The sequence below is a fragment of the Neofelis nebulosa genome, chromosome 12 (assembly GCF_028018385.1).
Source record: "Neofelis nebulosa isolate mNeoNeb1 chromosome 12, mNeoNeb1.pri, whole genome shotgun sequence".
NCBI lineage: Eukaryota > Metazoa > Chordata > Mammalia > Carnivora > Felidae > Neofelis > Neofelis nebulosa.
Window position 1 is genome coordinate 94,967,309 of NC_080793.1, and position 27,452 is coordinate 94,994,760.

General features: G+C 44.1%; 1 protein-coding gene and 1 long non-coding RNA gene across 5 annotated transcripts; one reads left to right on the forward strand and one right to left on the reverse strand.

Moving 5' to 3' along the window:
• On the forward strand, positions 1–26,680 carry NOL8 (nucleolar protein 8). Of its 4 annotated transcripts, none has more exons than XM_058695969.1 (17): positions 2–295; positions 1,281–1,508; positions 2,081–2,143; positions 3,704–3,782; positions 5,352–5,487; positions 5,998–6,066; positions 8,042–9,874; positions 11,377–11,484; positions 12,211–12,330; positions 12,560–12,650; positions 15,230–15,368; positions 17,223–17,300; positions 22,066–22,334; positions 23,762–23,888; positions 24,386–24,456; positions 25,627–25,706; positions 26,171–26,680. In XM_058695969.1, exons 2-17 carry the CDS (start codon positions 1,370–1,372, stop codon positions 26,219–26,221), a joined length of 3,453 nt encoding a protein of 1,150 aa, XP_058551952.1. In that variant the 5' UTR covers positions 2–295; positions 1,281–1,369; the 3' UTR covers positions 26,222–26,680. The 4 variants fall into 4 exon arrangements, with proteins under 4 accessions (XP_058551954.1, XP_058551952.1, XP_058551955.1 ...); XM_058695970.1 differs by lacking the exon at positions 2–295 and adding an exon at positions 517–622; XM_058695971.1 differs by lacking the exon at positions 2,081–2,143 and having other exon boundaries at positions 1–295.
• Positions 13,515–19,935, reverse strand: LOC131492226 (uncharacterized). The gene is made up of 2 exons (XR_009251939.1): positions 17,469–19,935; positions 13,515–13,778 (listed from the first exon to the last, which is right to left on the reverse strand). It is a non-coding gene; the product is annotated as an uncharacterized LOC131492226 (long non-coding RNA).
• Positions 26,681–27,452: the final 772 nt, after the last annotated feature.

A 27,452-nucleotide genomic window follows, 5' to 3' on the forward strand; every position in this document is an offset into this window, starting at 1 on the left:
TCTCTTCCGCCGTCCTAGGCAGAGAGTCGAAGAACCGAGGGCGTGGATTCTTTAAAGTACGAATTAGAGAATTTCGGTTTGGGGTCCTTTGCGGACATTGAGGGCAGAGTGGCGAGGCGCCGCAGTACTCCAGAGGACCGCAAAGGAAACAAGGAGCGCCCAGGAACTGAGTGTGGTAACGGAACCTTAGGAGCCTGGATTGGAACTCGAGTAGGAAGGACTACAGAACGTGTCTGTTGGGACACGTGACTGGAAGTTAGGGGCATGGGCGCCGCTGGCTGCGGAAGACAGCGTGGTGAGGAGGGATTTGGGGCGTTGGAAGTGACCGGGTTGTGTGGCACCCTTTCCCTTTCCGTTTTTGGGTCTCCGGGAGGGAGAAGACTGGGGTGGGCAGGCTGGGGACGGGGGAGGCTACCAAATAGATGTAGGCTGACGCCCGGAACACGAGCCATGCTTTGGGCTTCTGGGCGCAGTTTTGGCGTCTCGCGTGGGAGGTGTCACTTATCCAGGAGGGCAGGGTCGGAGCTGAGATGAGCGGGATGAACGATCTCAGGATGGGCCTTAAATCGCAGCAATTCTGGAATAGATCTTCCGAGTCTCTTCTAATCCAGTAAATTCCCTAGTATGCGTTAAGAATTACAGGTTCTGAAATTAGATCTGGTTTATTACTGAGGCTTCGCTGCTATTTGTCCTAATGGGAGAATGACTTCACCTGTCCTGCTCATCTAAACCACTTTGTACAACGCTGGCACGCAGTGTTAAAAACAGCAACAACAACCCTGTATTCTCTGTGGTATCGGTTGCTCTCATTGTGACTGAACAGCACTTGCAGATGCTTGTGTTGTGACGTAACGTTGTAGTTTTGCCATTTGTGTACATCTCATATGACCGGGAAGCTCCAGGATGGAGAGCTTTTTATCCTGTAGCATATTAACCTGCCCCATCCCATTTTTGTCAGCTTTTGTTACAGTGAATGTGTGGATGAATAAAAGAAAAACACCTGGAATATGCATTAGTGAAAGGGGCTAGAGTATAATATCATGGTCATTTAGAGGGAAAGAATTTTCCTGTACGTGTGTCTGTATGAGTGTGAGGTGTTGTTCCAAAGTGTGTTCGTGGAAAATGTGGATGTAGGATGTGAGCAGAGTCTCCAGTGATGAAATTTGGAAGACAACAGAAAGTGAAACACAGGTCCAGGCGACCAAGTTGAAGTAGAAGTTGCAGGGAAAGTAGTTCGGTTTGGTTTGTTTCATTTTGTTGTTTTTTGTTTGTTTTTTTAGATTTGAGAAGAACTAAGGGAAAGAATTCTCCTGCACAGATAGAAAATAATTTTTCTTATTAGAACACACTAAGTGTATGCCCAGCATTCATGAAAGCCAACAGAGAAGTGAAGCGCCTTTTTGTGGGCGGCCTTGGCCAGAACATTTCCAGGGCAGACCTACAAAATCAGTTCAGCAGATTTGGAGAAGTTTCTGATGTGGAGATCATCACACGAAAAGATGACAAAGGTAAATTTATACTCCTTCATGGGTTGTTAAAGGCAGATACGATTCATATCAATATCACAAAATAAAGGAACCCTGCAGGTGAATGTTAGCCTTGAAACTGAAAGTATTTCATTCCAAGATACTGTTGTGTGTATGCCATCCCTCTGCCCTTTGCCTTGAAGGTGTTATGTAAAATGTGGAACTTGCTCAGAATTACATTTCTGGGATCAAAAAGCATTCTAAATTCCAAAACATCTGCTTTCTGAAACATGCAACTTTCAATTTTCAGAGCTAAAATTCTAATATTTCCAAGGTGTCCTGTTAAATAGAATATCACTAACATACAACAAGCAAAATGTTTAACTGACTGCTTAACATTTATTTTCTTAATTCTTTTGGAATATGTTGAAAATCGTGCTTAGAAAAATGCAATCTTTGTATCCAATGAAAAATAAAGATTTTTCTTTGAAAGAGTAAAGTTCCAAGAGTCATTTTTTAAATTTAGAAACTTAATCATTTTTACATTGTTTTCTGGGTAGGAGTTTAAGGTTTGGTTTTTGTTTTGTTCTGTTCTTTGTTTTTGTTTTTTTTAGGAAATCCACAGAAAGTCTTTGCGTATATCAACATCAGAGTAGCAGAAGCAGACCTGAACAAGTGTAAGATTGTTACTATGCTTTGTATTCTATTTGCCGTTTCATGTCATTGTGTAACTCGACAGCTACTTTTAAGACATCCAGAGGAGGGGCGCCTGGGTGACTCAGTCGGTTAAGCCGCTGACTTCGGCTCAGGTCATGATCTCACGGTCCGTGAGTTCAAGCCCTGCGTCAGGCTCTGTGCTGACAGCTCAGAGCCTGGAGCCTGTTTCAGATTCTGTGTCTCCCTCTCTCTGACCCTCCCCCATTCATGCTCTGTCTCTCTCTATCTCAAAAGTAAATTAAAAAAAAAAAAAAAAAAAAGACATCCAGAGGAATAGCCATGGTCAAGGGAATTCTAGTATCCTAACATTCAGGATGTGTTTAGGTCCATCCCATCTGGTGTCAGCAGACATATAGCAGCACATTGCTAGTGGGTTTGCTCAAAAATGGTATTCTCAAATATTTGGGGCAAGAGACACGCTTTCATAGGAACTGCCTGTGACATATATGCCCTTGGGTATATGCCATACTCCCTTCCTCGATGTGTTCATTTTTAGGCAGCTAATTCTTGTCATTAAGCACTGTTAGGAGAGGACTTTAGATGAAATCTCTACCAGTAAGTTGAGTAAAGCTGAAGGTAAACTGTGGCCTTCAATGAAGTAGGAAGGAGAGATAATTGGTACTGCCACTGATGTAGTAACGTAAACTCATTACTCAAGCTCGCTTAAGTCTAAAAAGTCAAAAGACACTGAAAAGAGAACATGCTAATAAAGAAAGAGGGCCATCAGCCTTCTGTGTTATTATTTGCAAAAAAAAAAATTTTTTTTTTTTATTTATTCTCTTGTACAGTGAGAAATAAGTGGTGGTAAAGAACTCATCAGTTCTGCTGTGCGACCTGTGACAAGTTGTTCCAACTAGAAGCCCCAGTTTATCTGATGTATATCACTGCAGAAATTAAACCGAGTAATACATTACTACATACTACATGTGGTAGTACCTACCACATGGAAACTTCTGTCAGTGGTTCTTATTAAAGAAGCTGGTAGCAGGTATTGAGAAAAATCAATTACTAGGGCATACATAGCATTTGAAACACAGTGTAGTCACTTGTGGCTAATTTATTTGCAAGTTACATAGTGATAATTTGAGAGGTGATAAGTAAAAGCTGTACAGGATTTCAGTGTCCCCTGATTCACCTTAGAAGATTATACTCATGTTTTTTAGTTTTAGCATGGGAGATAACAATAAAATGGTAAATAAATGTCAATCATCTACCAGAGGTTCCTGGCATCACTTTGTGAAGGAGTGATAAATTTTGCTATATTTTACACATTTGCCTCATTCTGTTCTTCCAGGAACAGAAGGGAACACTGGGCAATAGGGAGCATAAGGACTCTTGGGGTGAGTGGCTCAACTGAGACCACAGCCTAGGCCTTTTCTCCCAGGCTTTGTTTTCTTTATTTCTTCTGTGTCTTTTTGTGATCGATAAGTGTACTTTTCTTAGTACTAACTGTAAAAATGACTTGCTGCAATATATTTTTGCACTGGCATGTGTTTGTATAATGATTCTTTACTTTATAGGTATGTCTGTTTTAAATAAAACAAAATGGAAAGGTGGAACACTACAAATTCAGCTAGCAAAAGAAAGTTTTTTGCACAGGTAAGATTTGCTTGGCATGGATTTAAACCGTATTTTGTTATATTGTAAATGGTTTTATACGTTCACTTAATTGATTTGAAACTGTCAAGTACTATGTTATTATAGTCCTAGCAAATTTAGGCGTTACAAGTAGAGCTAAAGTCCCTTTGAACTGTGACTCCCCATGACCCCAGACCCACCGAAAAAAAGATAATGCAATGCATTTACGTATGTTTTAACTCATGTAAATATATACCTATTTTATTTTTTTACACACAATTTTCTGTGATGATGTAGATCTTCCCCCTTCTTTGTAGTGATTGTTTAACTGTTTCAGAAAATGGCTATACCACAGGTACTAGTTATCCCCCACTCATGATGAACATTTAGACTATTTCTACCTGTCATAAGAGATGACCTTGGAGGATGGCAGCTGCACGGTGCGCGGGTTCCTTGGGTTCCTGTCAGAAGGGGAGTAGTTGTATGATAGGGTTATATACATTTAAAATTTTAATAGACACTATTAAGTGTTTATGTTGATTTTGCTTCTTAAAGCGAGTGCCATACAAAGACACAAAGAAAATAGGAAGTTCCTGTATGAGAGGCATAGGTTTAATTCTGCAAGTGATTTAAGAACAAGACAGTATAATAATCATTAGAGCATTTTAAGATTCTAAAGATATTATTCTCAGGGAGAAAACAGTACAGTTTGGGAGCTTTCCAAATAGGAAACGTTTTAGGGATGTACAGCTGCCGTAACCAAGAGAGTTGACTAGATTGTTCTAGGCCAGGGAAATGGCAGGGTCTAAAACAGGTTTCAAGCAGCATGCTGAAGGCATATTTTGAAGGACTGGTCTAGTGACAGAGGTGAGAATTTGACTTTGTTCTTCAGCTCAGGGCCTCTGTGAACAGGGTAGTGATGGAACTTGATCTAGGGGCAATTCAGTGTCTACTCTGTGCTAGAGCTGGAGCCCTGGTCCTGGGCAGGGTGAGCGTGGAGTGTCTGGGCAGGCATGCCTGAGGAGCATGAATCTGACAGTCGTGGAAGGAAGAACATAAAGGAAACAGACCAGGGGCAAGAGGCTGGTGAGGACTGGTCAGTGCAGCTGCCCAGGCCTGAGTAAGGTAGGGGAGTTTGAATTGGAAGGTTGAGATGGCATTCTGTATTCTCTTCATTAAGAGCGTGGAAATAGAGCACCTGGGTGGCTCAGTCATTAAGCATCTGACTTTGGCTCAGGTCATGATCTCACAGTTCGTGAATTCGAGTCCCACATTGAGTGAGCTCGAGCCCCACTTTTCTCTCTCTCTCTCTCTCTCTCTCTCTCTCTCTCCGTCTCTCTCCGTCTCTCTCTCTCCAAGTGTAGAAATAATCAAGACTTGGCAGACTGGGCTCTGAAAGACACCCCTTCCTCCTGAAGAAGAGTGAAGGGGTTGAGGGTGAATAAGATGCCAATAGTGAGTAAGCCGAAAGGGAAAAGCAAGAGATCCTAAATGATTACATAAAGTCAGACAACTTTACGGTAGTAAAATAAAACACTGTCAATACATGGTTGGTTGTTTTAACGCTTATTTGTATCTTCTTTGATTCAGATTGGCCCAAGAGAGAGAAGAAGCAAAAGCAAAGAAAGAAAAATCAACGATAGGCAACACCAACTTCTTGGAGAAGATGGGTGTGGTGGATTTCCAAGTGAAGGCTGTGCCAGGGACCGAAGTGCCAGGACACAAAGTGAGTGTCCACTGGCAACCCCAAGTTGCCCAGACACCAAGTCCTGAGACCATGTGACTGCGACTGTCGTGTCTAGAATGGCTGCTTTTTCCCTTGATTTGAGGCACCTAATATAGGCAGTGCTTAGGGTTTTCAGTGTGCATTTACAACTCTCGGATAAGCACAGTTCTCCCTCATTTTACAGAAAGAAATCAAAAGTGGAGGTGGGTCTCCCAAGGGACATACATAGGTGGTGAGGCGTACAGGCAGGTCCCAACTTTGCCTTCTTAATGCGTACTGTTAGCTGTTGGCATCCCACGTGGTGTGTATGGGACCGATGGCTGTCCTGCTTCTCCTTTCTTTCCCCAAACACTTTTTTTGAGAACTCCAGTTTCATTATCAAAAACAAAACCCAACAGTAATCATGGCCCACTGTGAGTTTGATTTTTTTTATAGTGTTTATGCAATATGGTTAATCTTTTCTGTTTGTGACATGTACAGTAAATGTATTCCTTTTTCTTTTTCTTTTAGAATTGGGTTGTGAGTAAATTTGGAAGAGTATTACCAGTCCTTCACCTAAAGAATCAACATAAACGTAAGATATCCTTTGCAAACAGCTTTTCAAAGTGATTAGTATTTACCTCAGCAACGGATACTTGCAAAAGTTCACTTCATCACATTAGGGTTTCACTGCCTCTGTCAGTAAATCTTAGATTCTTTTTTTACAATTTTTATGTTCTCAATTTCTAGGCAAGGTAAGACCTACCCACTTGCATGTTTGAAACAATGAGAGGTTTTATATTAGTGAATGACACTCAAAGAAGCACTTTTATGGATTAACTTTCATATCCTCCTTGTCTGATATGGATTCAAAGCCATTGCCAAAGGCGCTAAAGAAGGTGGGGTGGGGGGGTTGGAGGCTCGGGCCATTGTTAAAGAAGGTTTCGGAGGAAGTGAGGTATGGTTTGCATTAATAGAAAGTGGTAGAAAGACCAGTAGTTAGGAGCGTGTGGACAGGCTGGAGACTGGTGTGTGCCGAAGTAGTGTGGATCCTGGATGAGTGAACGTGGATGCCTGTTCCCTTGAGGAAACGCAGTCAGGTTGTGCAGGACTTTGAATTCCTAGCATCCTGGACTTCTGGACAGAGGGTGCCACCTGTGTATTCTTTAGCAGTAACCCGTGTGCCGGTCGGTCTGGGAAACAGAAGCCGCTCCGGGTATTTCAGAGCAGATGCGGTGCATACACTGGTTTCAAAAAGTGCTGGAGGAGCAAGCAGCTGGCAGGCAGAGTGTCCGAGGGTAATAACCGCAGTACAGTTCCCCCACCCCGGGGCTAGAGAAGTGCAGGTGTGTCCTCGTTGCTCACAGCTGCTGTGCCACTGTGGCCCCCGGACAACTGGCCACAGCCGCTTCTGCTCTCCCTGCTGCTGGCCCTAACGTCAGGGAAAGCAGACTTCCTCTCAGCCTTCCACCAGTGGCAGCAACTGACAACAAAGAGGGTATTGAAGGACAGACGGTGTGGAGCTGGAGACAGCAGACGCTGCCCAGCACACCTCACATATTTGGCAGGCGTTCAGTAGTTCCTAAATGCTGAAAGCAACTTACATTTGCCTGTTCACAGGTTTTAGTTAATCAGCATGTGCTAGCTGTCATCACAGCACTTTGACACTAGCTAGAATCTTTCTAGACTGTGTTAGCAACAAAACAAGCCTGGAAAGAATTACTATCTTTTTAAAATTTTTTTTTTATTTTGTATTTTTTTACATTTATTTGTTTTGAGAGATAGCACAAGCGGGGAAAGGGCAGAGAGAGAGGGAGACACAGAATCTGAAGCAGGCTCCAGCCTCTGAGCTGTCAGCACAGAGCCCGATGTGGGGCCTGAACTCACAAACTGTGAGATCATGACCTGAGCCGAAGTCGGACAGTCAACCGACTAAGCCACCCAGGCGCCCCTTGTTTTTGTTTTTAATAATCTTTCCCACCAACATGGGGCTTGAACTCAATACCCCGAGATCAAGAGTGGCATGCTCTACCGACTGAGCCACCCAGGTGCCCCACTAGCTTTCTGATAAAGATCTGCGGGATGCCCTGCAGAGTGAGCGGGATGTGGGATAGATGCTCCTGAGCTGAGAAGATCAGAGCTGGGATGAGCCAGTGCTGAGAAGGCAGGAATGGTCGAGAGGAGTGGAGAGCAAAGGTTTTGCAGCAGCTGGCCATGCCCCACTGGGTACCCCTCTCTACTCGGCTGTACAGTATCAGCTCAGTGGATGGATTTCTCAGATTTACAGAAAACAGTGTGTGGCCCCTATGCCTGCTATGTAACCTGAATGGGTTTGCCATTTCTGCTGCCTAACAGTGGTGGCACTCGGATTTAACTCTGGACGTGCTGTGGAAAGCTCAGTTCCGCAGACCCTGAGGTCACTGAGTGAAGGCCTCGTTCTTTTGGATGGGAAAAAGAGGATTGGCTCTGAGTAAGTGACCCGCCTTAAGATTGCACAGTACTCTGTATGCTTCACCAGATTCTTAAGTTTTCCCAAAACCTAGTGCCTCTGTTTTATTCCTTGACTTTTGGTGACATCATGAAGTATGACCCGTCAAAATACTGTCACAACTTAAAGAAGATTGGGGACGATGTCACAGATGTCACCCCTGTGTCCCACCTCACTTGGGAACTGGAAGGAGGGGATGATCCCATGAGTAAGAAGCGACGAGGGGAGTTCTTTGCCGCTCACAGCCCCCCCAGGAAGAGGATCAAAGTGCAGAAGGACGAGGCATGTGCTGCGTTTCCAGCTGTAAAAGCAAGACCCAGCAGAGTTCCGGGGAGTCTGCAGCCCCTACAGCAAGAAGTGGCACAGGAAACACCCTGTGATCCTGTTACTCCTCCGTTACTGCGTGTACCTGCTTCTCATAGCCAGAAACTTAAAAATGTATTTGTTCAGACTTCTGGCATGGGAACTACCAGGAACAGAAATCACATGTCTGATGATGATACACATTCCGAAGAAGAAATAAGACTACTGATTGCAAGAGAGGAAAGCCTGGAGAAAACTATGCGGTCGTCAATAGATGAATCTGCAAACGAGCCCTTCGAAGTTGTAAGGGGTGATTTCAAACCAGATGTTCGCAAACTGCGCTCTTTACCAGGGTTAGGTGATGCCTCTTGCCTGGCTGGTGAAGACCATGTCATAGGAAGCGATTGCAACTATGATTCAGGAGACACAGTTGAGATCATTGCAACAAGAAAAAAGCCCAGTGAGGTCAAAAGCAGTACAGAATTTTCACAAATGGAAACGTCTATACACAAGAAAGCTTTGAAAAATAGAAAAAACTGTGAGCTTTCTGATCACTCTGTTGAAGCCCAAAACAGAAAAACCAACGCGGAACTAGCCGTCAGTCCCGGGGCTACATCCCGCTCCAACAGCTGTGAAGATGTGGGCTCTGTGTCAGAATCCAGTGGGTCTGAGGAAGATGAGGAGTACAACACTCTGATGAGAAACTGCCGTCGTGTGAGTCTCACTTTAACTGATCTGGAACAGCTGGCTGGCAGTGACCTGCAGGCTCCAGGACATGACCCTGAGAGCGGTGACCAGGAAACCCCTGCCAAGTGTGACAAGGCCTCCAAGAGCCACAGGACTCGGGGTGGCCTCCACAGACGCCAGCAGTGTATCCATCCTGCGGAGATAGTGGCCGCCCTCCTAGAAGGAGAAGAAAACACCCATGGAAAACAGAAACCAAAGGAAAACAGCCTAAAGCCGAAATTCCAGGCTTTCAAGGGGGTACGCTGTCTCTATGGAAAGGAATCAGTAAAAAAAACCCTGAAAGACAGAGTGGCCTCTGACGATACAAATAAAGATCAGCATTCCTTGAAACGTGATCCCAGTGGCCTGTCCACAGGAAAGGGGTCCCCATGTGCTAATGACTCACCAAGCGAACTAACTCCTCTCCAACATGCAAAGAAGGCAAGTGACCCAAACCAAATGCAGCCTGAAAAGAGACAATCCACTTTTGAGAGCAAGGATCGCAAGATGGTGTCCCCAAGCAATTCGGAGAGGGGAAGTAGAAGTCCTACTTCTAGTCTGTTGCTGTTAAAAGATGAGAAATCTTTAAGTCTTGGTATAAAGACCCCCAGGATGGGCTTTGATAAAGACAGTTATCACGGGACCAGAAAGACAAGAGAGGGCTCTGGAAGGAGCAGCCACATGGCCCCTGGGAAAGCACTGGAGGGCTCTTCCAGGAGAGCCGCTCAGGGCAGCAGCACGGACTCCCCACTTCCTGTAACCGCTTGGTCAGGCTTGCCCACTAAGGGTAAGCATACTGACGATAACGAGAAACGTTTGGCAGCCTTGGAGGAAAGGCGGAAGGCAAAAGAAGTGCGGAAGCAGCTGGTTCATAACGCCCTGGCAGATTTGGTGAGTGCGTGCCCAGTCTGGACACCACGAGGCTACCCTTCCTTCCTGTGAAGATCCTCGTGCCCCTCAGAGCCTCTGTCCCAGCACTGACCTGTTCCATGTTGTGTCCCTTGTGTTAGAAGATTTGGTCACCTTGTTTTTAGCATAGACCAGAGAAATTGAGATTAAACTATTTATTAAAAACATTCTTAATTTGTTTTAATCTAAAGTTTTCCTCCTGATTTCTTTTCTTTTAAAAGCTTTAACTACTATAGGTCAGTGATGTGTCCTAACATGTCCGACTTCACATGTAAGTCACTTGCCAGTGGTTTATGTCTCACTAAAATTCACTCTAATGAGGCTTTATGCATTTTTTGCACAACTGTGTGCGTCTGTGAAGTCCCAGCCTTCACAGTAAGTGCTAGACTTAGGGAATGAGGATCTTGGTCCCTGCCTCTGGTGGTCATTGTCTCATCCCGTTTCAGTGCCCCAGGACCCAGAGAGAAGAGTGCCCGTGCACCCTCAGTACAAGGAGGTGCAGCACGTCAGCCAGGGGGAAGGGTGGGGGCTCCCTCAGCCTGAATGGACTCTGAGGTAGAAGGATCAGTGAGAACTGGTTGGGCAGAAGTAGGAGGGTGGGAAGGGAGAGGGAAGGGGTTCTGTGGGAGGGGAGCAGTTTGTACAAAAGTGAGCGTTGGCAGCCACTATAGCCGAATGGACAGAGGACAAGGGTGCTCGAGAGAAGCAGGGCAAGTTGTGAAAGGCTGTGGAGGTTGGACTTTATTCTGTGGCTGGAAAGGAAGAGAGTGAAGATTAGTTGTGTATATATCGGAAGAGGAATCAGCAAACCATGGCTCGCAGGCCATCCATCCCGTTTTGGTACAGTCTCCAAGCTGAGAATGGTTTTCACATTTAAAAGGGTTCAAAAAAGGGGCGCCTGGGTGGCTCAGTCGGTTGAGCATCCGACTTCAGCTCAGGTCATGATCTCACTGTCCGTGAGTTTGAGCCCCACATCAGACTCTGTGCTGACAGCTCACATCCTGGAGCCTGTTTCAGATTCTGTGTCTCCCTCTCTCTCTGCCCCTCCCCTACTCATGCTCTGTCTCTCTCTCTCTCTGTCAAAAATAAATAAACATTAAAAAAAATTTTTTTTTAAGTTCAAAAAGGAAGAATACAGGACCAAGATCATATGTGGTCTGCAAAGCCTGAAATATTTACTCTCTGGTTCTTTAGAGAAAATATTTGCCGGCCTCTATCTGGGTAAGATTGTTCAGGCTATGACAAACAAGTGAAATGGGACAAATCTGGAACTAGAGAATCTTTGGGAGGTCATGAGCCAGAACCAGGGCAGTGACAGTGGGAATAGATTTAAAAGATACCAAGAAGGTCCACTGGGCCAACTGGACACAGAGAGGAAGAAGTTTTAAGTTTGCCTGTTGGGAAACAAGTGGGATGAGAAGGGGCCTTGTCCGGGGAAGGAAAGGGGCTATCTGCCGGTGTAGAGCTCTTGTTGACTTCTCTAGGATGGTCATCCAGAGGACAAGCCAACACACATCATCTTTGGTTCTGACAGCGACACAGAGGAGACACCAACTCGGGAGCAAAGCCACCCAGGAGAGGAGCCAGTAAAAGTAAGTATCTCAGGAAGTCCACATGGGCGTTCACCACTCTTGCAGATCCGCTTCTTCTGCCTACTGCAGACCAAGACCTCCCCACAACTGCCAGGTTCAGTGTAAAATCCTCCAGAGCCACAGTAGCCCCAGGACTCCCCAGGCTACCACACACACAGACACCAGGGACCTTACAGATTTTCCCCCACATGAACCTGCCTTCCACATTGTCTGCCACGTAACATCAGTCCTAGAGACACCCTGTAGAGTGTGTCCTGTATGACATCCACACCCCCATGCCCAATCCAGACTGCACCGGGAGCCTCGACGTTAGTGACCCAAGCAAGAGGCCAAGTCAATGTCACGGAGTCAGGACTTTGCATTCTGACTGTCCAGCCTTTCCTGGGAGAGGCATCTGGGTTACTGGCTCTTAGTATGGGCTTAAGATTACGTAAAGAAGGAATTGCAGGGGCGCCTGGGTGGCTCAGTCAGTTAGGCATCCGACTTCAGCTCAGGTCACGATCTCACGGTCGGTGAGTTCGAGCCCCGTGTCGGGCTCTGTGCTGACAGCTCAGAGCCTGGAGCCTGTTTTGGATTCTGTGTCTCCCTCTCTCTCTGCCCTTCCCCCGCTCATGATCTGTCTCCTTCTGTCTCAAAAATAAACATTTAAAAAAAAATTTTTTTTTTTAAAAGAAGGAATTGCAGATTGTCTCGGTTGTTAATAAACTCTGTCTACATCTGTTCCAGGAGTCTGTGAGTAGAGCATCTGGGAAGCTGTTTGACAGTGAGGATGAGGAATCCGACTCCGAAGATGACAGCCACAGGTTCAGAATTAAACCTCAGTTTGAGGGCAGAGCTGGGCGGAAGGTTAGTAAAGGCTGAAAATACACCTGTAACACGTCCATGTTTTTGACACAGTTGTTAAATCTGCGTAAGTGCAGGCTGGCCCAGATCTGCTCCCCGGTGTTCGGTGTTCATTTTGATGGGTTCGTGGGTGGTGAGATTATGCAAACACTAACGTGAATTTGAGGGTGAGGGGAGGGAGGGGAAGCACTGTCTTGGATCATGGCTATCGATTATCTGTGTGTCTGTGTAGCTCATGGACTTACAGTCTCACTTCGGCACCGATGACAGATTCCGCATGGACTCACGATTTCTGGAAAGTGACAGTGAGGAGGAACGGGAAGGTAAACACCTACTGTCTGAACCGTCCTGTCTCAGAGCTGGGGCTCCCTGGGGAGTCGTCTGGTCTGGCCCCTTTGCTTGCCATGTGGGGAGCCTGCACCCCAAGACTTACGAGTGTGAGGCCCATGACCCACTGTTGCTTACTCAGTACTCCTTGAACTTGTTGGTATATATTAAGCTGCCAGAAAGGACAGGAAAGACCCCATCTTCCTCTGCCCTGTCCCTGGCACAGGGGAGAAGGATGGGCCCTACCTGACAGTAGTTTGGTAGGTCCTGGCAAGGTTGGGGAAGATGGTTAAGTCCCACGTGGCTTTCTAGAAACAAAAGCATTGGTCTTCCGCCCAGCGTGCATGCTGGGTGCAGGTCCTTCAGAAGCAGTACCCCACCAAGTGCCAGTCTGCTTGCATTCGTCCCAGTGTGGGCACATTGGCAGCAGTGACGATCTCTGACTTCCTTCTCAGCAGTGGCTCCAGACTTTCTCTACAAGACCTTCTGTGCTTAAGTTTCCATCTTATCCTTCGAGAAAACCCTCCCCTCCCACCTGGCCTGGAGGAGGGTCACTTCAAGTGAGGCCTCTACTTCCCTCTCGGGTCTCTGTACCTCTCTGTCCTCACAGCGCATTTCTGTCCTTCCTGAGTTAATCTTGGGCCTCACCATTCATACTTGCTGTCCCTCCTTCTCAGGGGTGTGCTCCTGCTGACAGGGCCATTCCTTCCACCTTACCAGCTTCCGAGTCGCCACACCCACCTTTTTCATTCTAAATTGCATCTGAATCAGAAGCAGTTGGCTTTTTATCGTAGATTCTAACAAAGTTCTCTTTTGGTCAGCAGAAGAGTGGACGCAGGATTAAAGCGAGAGATGGCTAATGTCGGGGAAAAGACAAGAGCCCCGAGTAAGGGTCCTTGCCCCATTTTTATTAGGATCAGAAGGCTTACAAACATGGTGATGGACGTGCACAAAGGGACAATGAATCTGTGAACATTAACTTGGTGGCCATGAGAGAAAGGGGTCTTGAAGATATTCGTGGATAGGGGTTTGGGTTAATACAAACCAAATCCTGGCGCCGGGCAGTCAGGTTGAAGGTTGTTTACAGCAGACCTGAGACAGCACCTCTGTTTATCTTAGCTAGCCTAGAGGATGAGATAGATAGGGGGAATAACTTCAGGGCTGACAAGACACTTTTTCTTTTGTTAACCATCTCCACTCCGGGCTGCTTTGCCTGCATCGCAGTGCATCCCAGTTAGGTACAATTCACCAATGTACCTAACCTGGCCCTATTCTCCTATGAAAACAGCTTTCTGCTATAGTACTAAATTTGGGGTGCTTTCACCCTGAATATCTAATCTTGTTGTTCCTATGTGTTGGGCACCTTTGCGCCGTTTCTATTTCAGGTCTTTGCCTCTCTCTATTTTGGGGGGCTCAGCACCCCCTCCCTATTTTGGGGTGCCTTTGCACCTCCCTATTCCTGGCACCTTTGTGCCTCCCTATTCTCGGGGTGTTTGCACCCCCTTATTCTTGGGGTGCCAATCTGATTTACCCATACTCGGGTGTGAGCATTTTATGACTTTGTATTTCTTTATGCCTTGTCAACCCATTGTTGTAAGCCCGGGGGATTCCTAAGCTTATCCCCCACAGCTTTTTATTGAAAATGCACTCTTTGCTTTGACCCTCTCTTCTCTGAGGTGATTGTCCTGTGCAAGAAACACTTCTGGAAACCAGGGTTTGGAGAGCAGGTTCTGCAGGGTCCACATCAGCGTGCCCGTCAGAGCCGCTCGAGCACTTCCCTGAGGAGGCGGGAGCAGGCAGAGCAAATTGGCCTGTATTTAGCGCTGCATGTGGAGGTCGCTTTCGGAACCTCTGCCTCTTGGGTCTGTGTCCACACGACACTCTTCTGACTTGTGGACCCTCCCAGCAGTGAGCAACCCCACTCAGTGCAGTGGTGTTTCCTCGGCTTCAGCCTCGCCGGCCTGCCCATGGTGTCTGTCCCTGTCGACCACCCGCCTTGAGATGTCCTCTCTTTGCTCCCTTTGTACCAAAATTCCCTTGTTTTCTCCCAATTCTTGTTCCTGGTTCCCGAGGTTCTGTAGGTAAGTCCCTGTGGCTTTAGCCTTCTCTTGTATGTGGGCATTTCCCAAATGTGGGTCATCTTTGCTCCTGACTGTTCTTTTCTCAGTGCCATCTTTCACTACCTTCTGTTTTTAGATTTACGTGTAATTTAAATAACATTTTTAGAACGTTTAAAAAAAAAGTTTAATTACTTTAGTTTTGTAATTAGTATCTTGCTCTTGCATTTTCAATATTTACCTTAAAATTTTTGAGTTGCCACTGAAAGCCATTAAATGCAATTATGTTTTCATAATTACAAACAAGAATGGGACTTTTCATTTGTTGGTCATGAGACTTCTGGATTCCCTGTGGCACTGAGGGGCATGGGGACAGGAAGGCTAGGAAGATGGGGTTTGGCCCTTCTTTCGCCTGTCTGAATGTGCTTTGCCCGTGTTTAGGTACTTGTAAATGTTTGATGGTTGAGACTGCTCAGGTAATGTTTGCCAAGAGATTGTTAATTACCCTTTTACCTTAGAGGAAAACGACAGCAGAACTGCCGAGGAAGAAGAGCTTGCTGCCGAGAAGCTCAAAACTCTGGACGTTGTGCAGAGTGTTTTGCAAACCACCCTCAGCAATTCTACACACAAAGGATCAGTAGCTGCTAAGAAATTTAAGTATGGTTTATGTTCCATCCCATTCCATCCTATTTTCCTTTGACATAAATGCCTTATTGAACTCTGTATAAAAGTAGACCATTGTAAATGTTCTGGGGAGTGTGGTTGGCAGTATGTATCAGTCCCTTAAAAATATACTTCTCTTTGATCCAGGTTCACTCCAGGAAACTAATCTTAAATTTTTTCTCTGTTTATGTACTTAGATGTCATAACAGCATTGCTTCCATTAGTGAAGCAGCTGGACAGTGATTTAAATATTAACTGTAGGGGCACTTGCATGGCTCAGTTAAGTGTCCAACTTTTTTTTTTTTTTTACGTTTATTTATTTTTGAGAAAATGTGGGAGGGGCTGAGAGACAGAGAAAATCCCAAGCAGGCTCCACACTGACAGGACGGAGCCTGATGCGGGGCTCGAACTCAAACCAAGAGATTGTGACCTGAGCTGAAGTCAGACACTCAACTCACTGAGCCACCCAGGTGCCCCAAGTATCCAACTCTTTTTTTTTTTTTTTTTTTTTTTTTAATTTTTTTTTTCAACGTTTTTTATTTTTTATTTATTTTTGGGACAGAGAGAGACAGAGCATGAACGGGGGAAGGGCAGAGAGAGAGAGGGAGACACAGAATCGGAAACAGGCTCCAGGCTCCGAGCCATCAGCCCAGAGCCTGACGCGGGGCTCGAACTCACGGACCGCGAGATCGTGACCTGGCTGAAGTCGGACGCTTAACCGACTGTGCCACCCAGGCGCCCCCCAAGTATCCAACTCTTGATCTCACCTCATGTCTTGATCTCAGGATCGTGAGTTCAAGCCTCGTGTTGGGCTCTGTGCTAGGTGTGAAGCCTGCTTTAAAAAATAAATATTGGGGCGTCTGGGTGGCTCAGTCAGTTGAGTGTCTGGCTTCGGCTTGGGTTATGGTCTCACGGCTCATGGGTTTGAATCCCGTGTCAGGCTCTGGTGCTGACAGCTCAGGGCCTGGAGCCTGCTTCAGATTCTGTGTCTCCCTCTCTCTCTGCCCCTAACCCACTCACATTCTGTCTCTGTCTCTCTCAAAAATAAATAAACATTTATAAATAAATTAATTAAATAAATAAATACTGTGAAACTTTATAAATGTAGCAGTTTATACTACAGAAAATTTTAAACACATAATTTGGAAAGACTGGTGTTCCTTATACACCAGCTTCTACAATCACTACCATATGACCAGTTTTCTTTTCTTTTTTTTGTTTTAATTTTTTTTTAATGTTTTTATTTATTTTTGAGACAAAGGGAAAGCATGAGCTGGGGAGGGACAGAGACAGAGGGAGACAGAAACCGAAATGGGCTCCATGCTGACAGCAGAGAGCCTGATGCAGGGCTCAAACTCATGAGCTGCGAGATCATGAGCTGAGCTGAAGTGGGATGCCTAGCCGACTGAGCCACCCAGGTGCCCCTTGTTTTGTTTTGTTTTAATGTAAACTCTACACCCAAAGTGGGGCTTGAACTCAGGACCCTAAGATCAAGAGTCACATGCTCTACTGACTGAGCCAGCTGGGCATCCCCAGGTTTCCTTTCTATACCTTTACTCACCTCCCCAACCTTTCCCCCCTAAAATATTTTATGCAAATCCAGTTTTATCCATATTTTAGTAAGTAAAATAGTTTTTAATGTTAAAAAAAGATCCAGGGAAACCCAAAACTGGGTAATTTAAAATATGACTGTCTCTAACAAGATTCTGACACTCTTCTTTGGTTGTGTGGTTTTGTCTTGCTCAAAAATTGGAATAGCTCCAATGTCGACTTACGATTTACTATTAACTTTTTGCATTATGTTCTGATTTCTCTCTCCCAATTTATTCCTGTCTGTCGTTTACATAGGGATGTCATACGTTATGATCCAACAAGGCATGACCATGCCACTTATGAAAGGAAGACTGATGATAAGCCAAAAGAAAGGTAAGTCAGCTACTTCTCTCTGGAGGAGGATCATAGAAATTAATCTCATTTCAGACAATAGTAGTAGATAGTAGCCAATATCTATCCATTGGTCCACATTGCATTTAATTTAAGACCAGGGAGGAAAAAGTTAGAGTAGAATTATTGATGTGGCGGAGAAAGTCTTACCTTTTAACAAAGAAGTCTCATGCAAGTAAATGGCATGTGCTCCTGGGCTGCTCTGGTGCCTCCTACTTGTATTAGTTTCTTGTGGCTGTTGTAACAAATTACCACAAACTTAACTGCCTTAAAACCACAAAAGTTACTGGGAGTCTGAAGTCAAGGTTATTGGAAGAACTACGTTCTCTTGCGTTCAGGGGAAACATCTGTTCCCACCTCTCTCCTGGCCTCAGGTGCCTGCCAGCAGCCCATGGTGGTCCTCGCCTGGCTGTGTTCCTCCATCACTGGAGTCTCTATATCTGTCTTCATGTGGCCTCCTCTTCTCTGCATCTTTCATCTCTGTGTCTGTTATCAGCACACTTGTGATTACATTTAGGGCGTGTCTGGATAATCCTGGAAAATCTCTTCTTTGCAAGGTACTTAAAAACTCTGCAAAAACCCTTTTTCCAAATCAGGTAATGTTCACAGGTTTTAGAAAGTAGGGCCTGGACATCTCTTTTTGAGGGCAGCGATTCAGTCCACTCACTCCTTCAGTGTGGTAGGAACTTGTGTTTCCCATACATGCCCTATCAGTTTGACAAATACGGCACATGTGTGGAGCAACCACCAAGTCTGCCTCGTTTAATTCCTTCATTTTCGGGCTGTGAAAATTACTAAAGGCATGTGGTATTCTGAATTAGATCCTAGAAGAAAAAAGATATCTGTGGAGAAACTGGGGAAACGAGAATAAGGTTTGAGTTTAGTTAATAGCGATGACCCTATGTTAATCTATTAGTTTTGACCATTGTACCAGAGTTACGGAAGATGCTACCATGTGGGGAAACTAAGTGAAGGCTATTTGGGAATGATGTACTGTCTTTGTAACCTTTCTGCAAATCTAAAATTTTTCCAAGATTAAAGGTTTCTTTTAAAAAGAATCAGATCAGACCAAAGTAGAAGTAATATAAACATTTCCTGCAACGTAGAATTTTTGTATGTTATTCCAAATAACCCACATTGAACGTGGCATTTGAGTAGGGTATATTTTGTATATTTATTTTTATATTTAGGATGTATTATCTACTGCTGCATTAAAAATTATCTGAAACTTAGCACCTTAAAACCACAAAGACTTAGTACCTCAAAGTTTCTGTGAGCAGCCTCTGTAGGTGGTTCTGGCCAGGGTCTTTCAAGAGGTTGTGGTCAGAATGTTGCCCTGGGCTTCAGTCTCCGCAGGCTCGACTGAGGCTGGTTGGCCTGCCTCCAAGATGGCTCCTTCTCATGGCTGTGGGCCAGTCCCTCACCTTGTTGGCCTCTCCATTAGGCCGCTTAAGTGCCCTCATAACAGGGCAGCTGTCTTCCCTCAGAGCCGGTGACCCAAAAGAGAAGGAGGAGGCACGGTGTGTTTTATGACCTAGCCTTGAGCCACACACTGACAATCGGCCCTGTTCGGTTTTCTTGAAACAAGTCTCTAAGTCCAACCCATAGTTTGATTGGGGGGATGGGGGTGGCTTGTAAACACCACCTCTCAAAGGGAGAAGTGACAAGGAATTTGTGAACACATTTAAAACCACCGTTATGCACCTCCTGGCACAGATTGTTTACATTCCTGCCACATGGAAAATATGCTCACCCCCTCCCTGGCTTCCCCAGGACCCTCACTTCTACAATATCCATTCAGAATCTGGGATGGTGTCATCCAAATCCCATCTAGGGGCAAATGAGGCTGAATGTTGTAATTCCTAGAGTATGACACCTTGAGTGCAGGTCTTGTAATTAGAGACGGGAGAGAACTGTGAACCAGAGAGACTTGTTACTGCCCGTTCTCGAACACAGTGGTGGGACAGGTACAGGATGGCCACTGTGAGCTCTGCTGTCCAGAGAGGATACAGGAGGCACAGGGGGCACCAGTCCGGAAGAGCTTTGACAAACATTTTGACAAAAAAGCTTTGGACAAACATTGGGAGTTCTTAGATTAGAACTGTGGGCCTGGTAATAATTCTCCACGGTCTTGATTCCGCCTTTTGGATCATCCTTCCTTTTTCATGAACGGTCGCATGGGGTTGTGGCTAAGTAATTTTCTCAGCCTTCTTTTTCCTAGTAGAAATGTGGGAATCCAAAAGCCTTTTCCTTGTAGAATATCATGGTACCTATCAATCCAGGCTAGTGTTTCTCTTAACCTATTTCTCTTAAAATATTTGTGTGAATCTCCTGTGAATCTCCTATGGGTTCACTCCCATTAGACAGGAGCCACACCCACAGATCATTTGGAGACCAGCTTATTTTCCTGTGGACTTCTGCTGAGACACCACCTTTAAATTCCTCAGGAGCCTCGTTTGAACAGTTGAAGTTTCTGGGCTATGGCTACGGTCTTAACAAAGGATTTTGTTTTATATTTAGACTGGGGTCTACACATTTCTCTGTTAAAAGATCAGATAGTAAATATATTAGGCTTTGCAGGCCACAAGGTCTCTGTTGCAGTACTCCAGTCTGCCTTTGTAATAGGAAAGCAGTCACAGGCAATATGTGAGTGAGGGAGGCTGGGTTCCAATAAAATTACCAGTAAGACACTAACATTTGCATTTCATGTAATCTTCCATGTCACAAAGTCATTTTCTCTTTATTTTTTCCAACCATTTCAGACTGTAAAAGATTGCATTGTAGCTTGCATCCCACACATAAATAGGCAACAACCCGGCTTTGGTCCTTGGGCTCTGGTTTGCTAACACCTGCTTTAGACTATGTTTTCTGAGTCTTAGATTTGCTCTTTGCTTAGAAGCCAATTCTTAAATTTCATGTCACTTGTGTTCTAGAAATTAGGAGTCTTCAAGACCATGAGGTCCTAGCTTCTTATAAGAAATATCTTCCTTCAATGAAACTATCTGCTCGCGTTGTACTACAAGCAGCAAGAAGAAACCAGCAAATACCCTCAGACCTTCCCAGACACCTTCCTAGCTAGCTTCTTGTTCATAGGCATGTCCCAGGGCCCACTTTAACAGAGATGATGCAGTGCTGCTGAACTTCCTGCCATGGCATAGCAAGGATCCCTTTCCCCCAGGTTTCCAGTAGCGTTTACCTCAATTTCCCACAGCCCTACCTGCAGCCTCCTCAGTGGCTATGTAGTTTCTACTGGCAGTTTCTGCAAGGCTCTTCAGGCTCTTGCCTACACCCTCATTGCTGCCTCCTGACCTGCCCATTACCTGGACTGTGCAGCCCCTCCTCTGGTTTAGATTTGTTAGAGCAGCACTTCACACCTCGGTACCAAAATCTGCATCAATCATGAATCTCTGTGTAAAAAACTTCCCCAAGACTGAATAGCTTGACCTTAAAAATTTATTAGGTCCCAATTTCTGTGGGTCAGGAATTTGGGAGTGGTTTACTGGGTAGTTAAGGGGCTCTCAGAAAGCTGCATTCTCCGAGGGCTCAAGACTGCCTGCAAGATGGCTCACCTAGTCTGTTGGCAGGAGGCCTCCATTCTTGCCTCTTGTTTGGCTGTTTGAGTGCCCTCAGGGCATGGCAGCTGGCTTCCCCCAGAGATGGTGGTGTGGGCGGGGAGAGAGCAAGGAGAACCTTGTGACCCTCATCTCCATAATCACACACCGTCACATCAGCCTTACTCCACTCCTCAAGAGGTCATTAAGTCCAGCCCACACTCAAGGGATGGGAAATTAACTCCCACATCATAAAAATGGATCAAAGGATCTTTAGACCACTTTTAAAACTGCCATATGGGATGAGCACTGGGTGTTGTATGGAAGCCAATCTGACAATAAATTATATTACTAAAAATAAAAATGCCATAAGATGGTTCAGTGATAATCATGTGGAACTGTCTGAAGTACACTGTTTCTCAGAGTTCAGTCTCATAGAAGGCATATCTGTCCTTAAATCCTGGCCAGGTTGGTTTTCTAAATGAAGTATTAAAAGTATCTCTCTGTGACAGTCTCCCTCAAGAAGGCATTCATTTAGGACATCTTGTTCACTTAGTATTTTAGAATAGGTAATACAGTTAGAATTTTGGCCCAATACTACTCATGATATATGGAGTGGACTCTAATAGGAAGAATGATTTTAGTCTTGTAATAGTTAAAAACCCAGTATTGGAAATAATCATGGAACTTTTTATCCCAACTTCAAAGACAAAAATAAATGCAGAGCAGGTTTAAAATGACATCAACATTCCATATCAAAACAGAGTAGACTTAGCACATTTATAATTCATTTCTAAAACCAATGTTGTAAAAGCCACAGAATTTTACTTTTTAAATGTTTATTTTTATTTTGAGAGAGAGAGACAATACGAACAGGGGAGGAGCAGAGAGAGAATCCCAAGCTGGCTCTGCACTGTCTGCATGGAGCCCGATTTTCTTAAAACTAATATCTTAGGTGTGATTTACGGAATGTAACTCAGGATAGGAGGGAGATAGGATTCTTGTGTAATGTTTGGAGCTGTTTGACATGGTTTTCTGTATTAAAAGCTTATTGGTCAAGATTCTGCTTTTATGAGTAGAGTTTCATATGTGGATCCTCTGGGTTGTTGAAAGAATGGGTTAGTTTTCCAAGGTGTTCTAATTTCTGGCAGCTGATGGTCTCTTTGTGACATGCGTGTCTGTATGTGTCCCTGCAGTAAAGCAAAACGGAGGAAGAAAAGGGAGGAGGCTGAGAAACTGCCTGAGGTGTCTAAAGAGATGTATTATAACATTGCTGCGGACTTAAAAGAAATATTTCAGACTACAAAAGTTACCAGTGAAACAGCAGACGACACGCCCTCTACTGAGAATTGTGATGGCGAGAAGGTCAAAGTCCATGAGCCCGCGCCTCTGACAGCTGGGGCCTGGCAGCCTGGCGGGTTCACATTCTCCTTTTTTGATTCAGATGCTAAAGATGTAAAGGAAGGTACTTTCTAAATTGTCTTAACTTTTTTACTTCAGGCAGCTTGAACGTAATAGAGTGAGTCTACATTAAATGTAATAATGTAACATTAGTTGAAAAGAGAATTATTCTCTTCCACCTCCATGAACAATAGCAGATTCAGTATTATATGGCCAAAACCACGTGCCTGGAGCTGTGTTCACACAGCAAGAAGTGTTTTTGCACTTAAAGGAGCAGACGTCTAGCTGCCACTTGAAGGGGAGCATGTACTGTGCAGCATTCCTTCTCCTGGATGGAAATAATCATAAGAAATATAGGGAGTCATTTATTTAAGTAGCTTCTGTCTTACATGCAGTTGGAAAAACCAGGACCTGTAGCAAGCCGGTGCCATCTGGTAGGGAAAGGTGGAAATAGGCAACCTTGGCTTTATACAGATGCACTGTCATCGACTTGCTGGTTGCTTCCCACTTAATCCTGGGAAATGTGCCAGAGCCTGGAGAAAAACAAACTCCAGCACGTACAGTTCTGCGTTCCGTTTCAGGAGGTTCATGTCTGGAGGCCAGCGTGACCCAGAAGTCAACAGTAGCTGTTAGTTAGGCTGCTCTCCCTTAGTGTTTAAGATGGAAGTGCAGCTGTTGTGGAAGCTCACCGAGAAGCCGGCTGTGCCCATGTAAGAGAATGCTGCACACCCACCTTCAGTGTGATACCATGCTTAAAGTAGCATCCATGCGTGCAGCAGATAAGTACTTAGTGTCATTTCTCTGGTCCTCTGACAGGAGGGCAGTGATCCAGTTTTTCAAAATGTGTTCTTAAGTAAGATACAATACATCATGTGCTCTGCTTACATTATTCTCTTGCATGTGATGTCCCTCTGAGTAGCAAGGTCAGTCCTAAACTGCTGAGCAGACCTGGTGTGATGTGGATATTGACTGTAACTCTTCTGAAAGCCAGGCGTGAGAAAATTCACTTTGAAATGAGTGCTGAGACGCCTCGGGTGTGATTTCCGTGCTCCAGGAATCAGGGGCACTGTCCACATCTTATAGCAGTGGCTTGTTCAGCGGTTCCAGAAAAACCATTTGGAAACTGAAAACGTAAAGACAGATGTTTCCTTTCCTCACTGATGAATAAACGGGGAAATGTGGTTTCACTGCAACATGTTCTATTTTGGGCTTCTCTTGCTAGCACTTTTGTTCTTTTATGTTACACATTTATAAACCTTTAGTTTTTATATCTTTTTATAGTATTACTATTTTTCTTGTCAGATCACCTTGGTAATGCCAAAAAAACATGACACTTTGTCTCCATTAATATTGAAAATCCAAAAAGATACTACTGATTTTAAATTAATGATTAAGCTACTGGACCCTTAGAGCTATGTGTGTATGGTCAAAGTGGTCACATCAGTGTGATCAGGTACAGTCCTGTCCCCTTTCATTGCCATGATGATACAGATGCCTATAGAGTTGAGACAGTGAGAACTGGGAAGGTTGTCTGGCAGGGAGCCCCTCGTTTCCAAGACAGCAGTTCTGAAGAGGAGGAGGTTACAGAAGAAACAGAAGACAGGAAGCCCAGCCCCAGGTAAGCAGTCTCTTTCTGTGCAGGTCTGTTTCATAATTTGTAGAACCTGTGTTAGACATGCTGATAGAACTATCCAAATTTATCTTCACAAGACAACTTAATTTTCTTTTCAGCTTCTTTAGAGTTCTCTAGCCTTTCTGTAACAGGAATCACGTCTCTTCCTTAAAACTGGATAGCACCCTGTGAGGCGTATGAAGTCCTGGGTCTGGCAGGAGGACCCTGGAATGTCCCATGGGAAACACTGGCAGATGGGGTAGCAACACTGGGGTGAGACGGTCAGCCACCACCATGGGATATAAGTCTTCATTACCAAAGCTTCAGGTAGAAGAGAGGATGCTGAATACAGGGTGGAGTCACTTTAAATCAGGGCAAAATGAGCAAAACATAAAGCAGATATATTTAAGGAATAGTTCATTTATATTTTCAGAACATTTCATCTGAAATGTTGAAATTAACTAACCAGTGTCTCTCTCTCTCCCCTCCCTCTCTTGTTTCAGAGAAGTACCAGTACCTGAGAAAGAGACTACAAGATTTTTCTTTTTTTCTAAGAATGATGAAAGACTTCATAGTGAGTCCATTTCTGGATTAAATGATATAGAACAGGAAATGGAAATGGTACAGCTCTCACACTGTGCACTCCAATACAGAAACACGCATCCAAGAAAGTATTTGGCAAAAATTTTGATCCTTTGCAATGTCATGTGGTTCAGCTGTCTCTGTTTTTGGACTCACAGGTAGACTGGTTAAGCTCTGGAAGATGAGAGCTCCCACTCCCCACCTCCCTCCCTCATTCATCATCATCATCATCAACAAGGGCTTCTTTGTTGTGGGGACTTGCTTAGATGCTAGATGGGCAAAACTCCTGTTTTTCATACCCTGAACGTTCATGTGAAAACTGAGGCTCTTGGTGAACTCATTTTTTTTTCAACCACCTAAGTTTATCTTTTTAAATATATTGTCAAATTGGCTTACATACAACAACCAGTGCTCATCCCAACAGGTGCCCTCCTCAATGCCCATCACCCATTTTCCCTTCCCCCGCCCATCCACCCTGTTTGTTCTCTGTGTTTAAGTCTTTTGTGGTTTGCCTCCCTCCCTCTGTTTGTGACTATTTTTTCCCCTTCCCCTCCCCCATGTTCTTCTGTTAAGTTTCGCTAGATCCACATATGAGTGAAAACATTGGATATCTGTCCTTTTCTGACTTATTTCACTCAGCATAATACCCTCCACTTCCATCCACACTGCTGCAAATGGCATGATTTCATTCTTTCTCATTGCCAAGGAGTATTCCATTGTGGTGAACTCATTTCTTAAAGCCTAGCACAAACAGAAAGCAAGATACATAATAGTAAATGATACATAAACGGTAAAAATTCTAGCGGCTCTATATTTTCATTTTGTAAAAACAAAATATTTTTTAAAATAGCATAAATTGTAGGGGCGCCTTGGTGGCTCAGTTGGTTAAGCGTCGGACTCTTGGTCACGGCTCAGGAAGTGATTTCGCGGTCATGGGATCAAGCCCAGTGTCAGGCTCTGCACTGAGAGCATGGAGCCTGTTTGGGATTCTTTCTCTCAAAATAAATAAACATTTTCTAAAAGTAAATAAAATGAAATTAGCATAAATTGGGGAAAAAACGGTGTTAACTAGAATTGAAGACCTTGATAATGCCAGCACTAGCATATCATCCATTTTAAAGGCATTAATCTTCTGCCTTGTCTTTTGATTTTCCCTTATGAGGTTCTCATTTATTCTGGAGAGGAGTGGGAAGTAATATCAGCAGGAATTCTTGGGAGGCCAGAACAAACACCTTGCGTATGGTGAGTAACAGCATCCCCATATTGTCTCCTCAGATGGATGCACTGTTATGTCTGTGTGTTAGTATTTGTCTGGTGTAAGAAATCGGTAGTAAGGAGTAACATGTAAGACACAAATGGTGACACCTGAGGCCATGATTTAACCTCTCAAGAGTCACCATGGAGGAAGGGACTCTGTTTAGGTCATGCCATATCTGGTGCAGGTGAGGAACCTAAGAGCAGCCGCCTGTGTGGGCAAGTTCCCGCCATGCTTGTTAAGTAACAGTAAGTCCTGAGTTTGGGGAACACTAAAATATGGTTTCCATATTTAAAAAGTTTGAATATTCCTTGTTCATTCCAAGTGAGCACTCCCATAATGCTTTCCATAATCCTGACACTGAATAACCTAAATTTTACTTTATAGTTACTCAACACTTGAAAATGATTCACATTTATTTTTAACAAAGGCTTGATTTACGTTTTTCTAGGACTGTCGGAAGAAACATAAAGATGCCAAAAGGAGAGTGAAACCAAAATAATATTAAATGTCAGCATTGGTTTTGATACTGAATATGAGCAAGGCTTACCTATGGAAATCGGGTGATGCAGAAAATAATTTTAAGTGAGAAAGAATTCAGATTGAAGGGATTCAAAATCTGCCTGATTGATATCACTCTGTTTGCTATCTTTTTCTGTGGATTTGCTTGTATCTCTTTGTAAGTAATTCTGCAAAAAATTAACATGAACTTTTTTTTTTAAACAAAGCACAAGACAACCCCTCAAAATACTTTTTATATATAATCTCTGTGCTATCTTCAGTAACTAATGTGTATCTTCTAATTTAGAGTTTACATAAAGTCTTTTTAAATGTATGGGTAAGAGCACTTGTGTTTTCCAAGTTAGGCTTTGTGTGAATTATAGGCTACATGAAATATGTATTTTTGATTGTATATTGTCATTTTTTTAAAAGATGAATACAAATCAGCCTGAGTTCTGTACTTGTGTCCTGATAAACAACTAACTGAAATGCAAGACATTTCAGATAAGCATCATAGGAGAGAGTTCTCTGAGGACCAGGAAAGGGTGCCAAATAGAGTTTTCCTGTCCTTGGCCTCTGAAAATTAATAGAGGCAACACATCAATCCCAAAACTCTGGTTTGACCAGAGTCTCATGAAAAATCCAAGTTAGCCATCAGGACTCTCAAGTCCAGATAGGGAAGCAGATTTAATATCTCATTAAATCAACCTGGTTATGATTCAAGCCTCCTATCAAACTGGGCTCTGTTCAAAACTGTTATATAGATCATCCCCAGGGATTGTCCTTGAGCCACAACGTGTATCTGAAATTAAGTATTTATTAATTTACATCTTGACCAAATATAAACTCTAGAGGGCTGGGATGTCATCTGGTTTATTGACCATTATATCCCCACTGCCTAGAACTGTGTGTAGCATTCGGTGGGTGCTTAGTACATATATTTCTGAATAAACAGGGTCCAAAGAACTAAGCAGCTGAAGAGTCATTTGGGATTCCTGTGTTTCTGACACTTCAGACCTGATGGAGAATAGAAAAACCACCACGCAGCAGGATAAATAACCTAAATGTCACCTTCTCTTGATGCAGATTACATTTATACTTTCTCACTGCTACATAACAAGCCATCCCAGTAAAATTTATCTTGCTCACAAATTAGCAATTTGGTCAGGACTCTGTGGGGACTGCTCATCTCTACTCCATGTAGTGTCACTGGGATGGCTCAGCTGGGACCA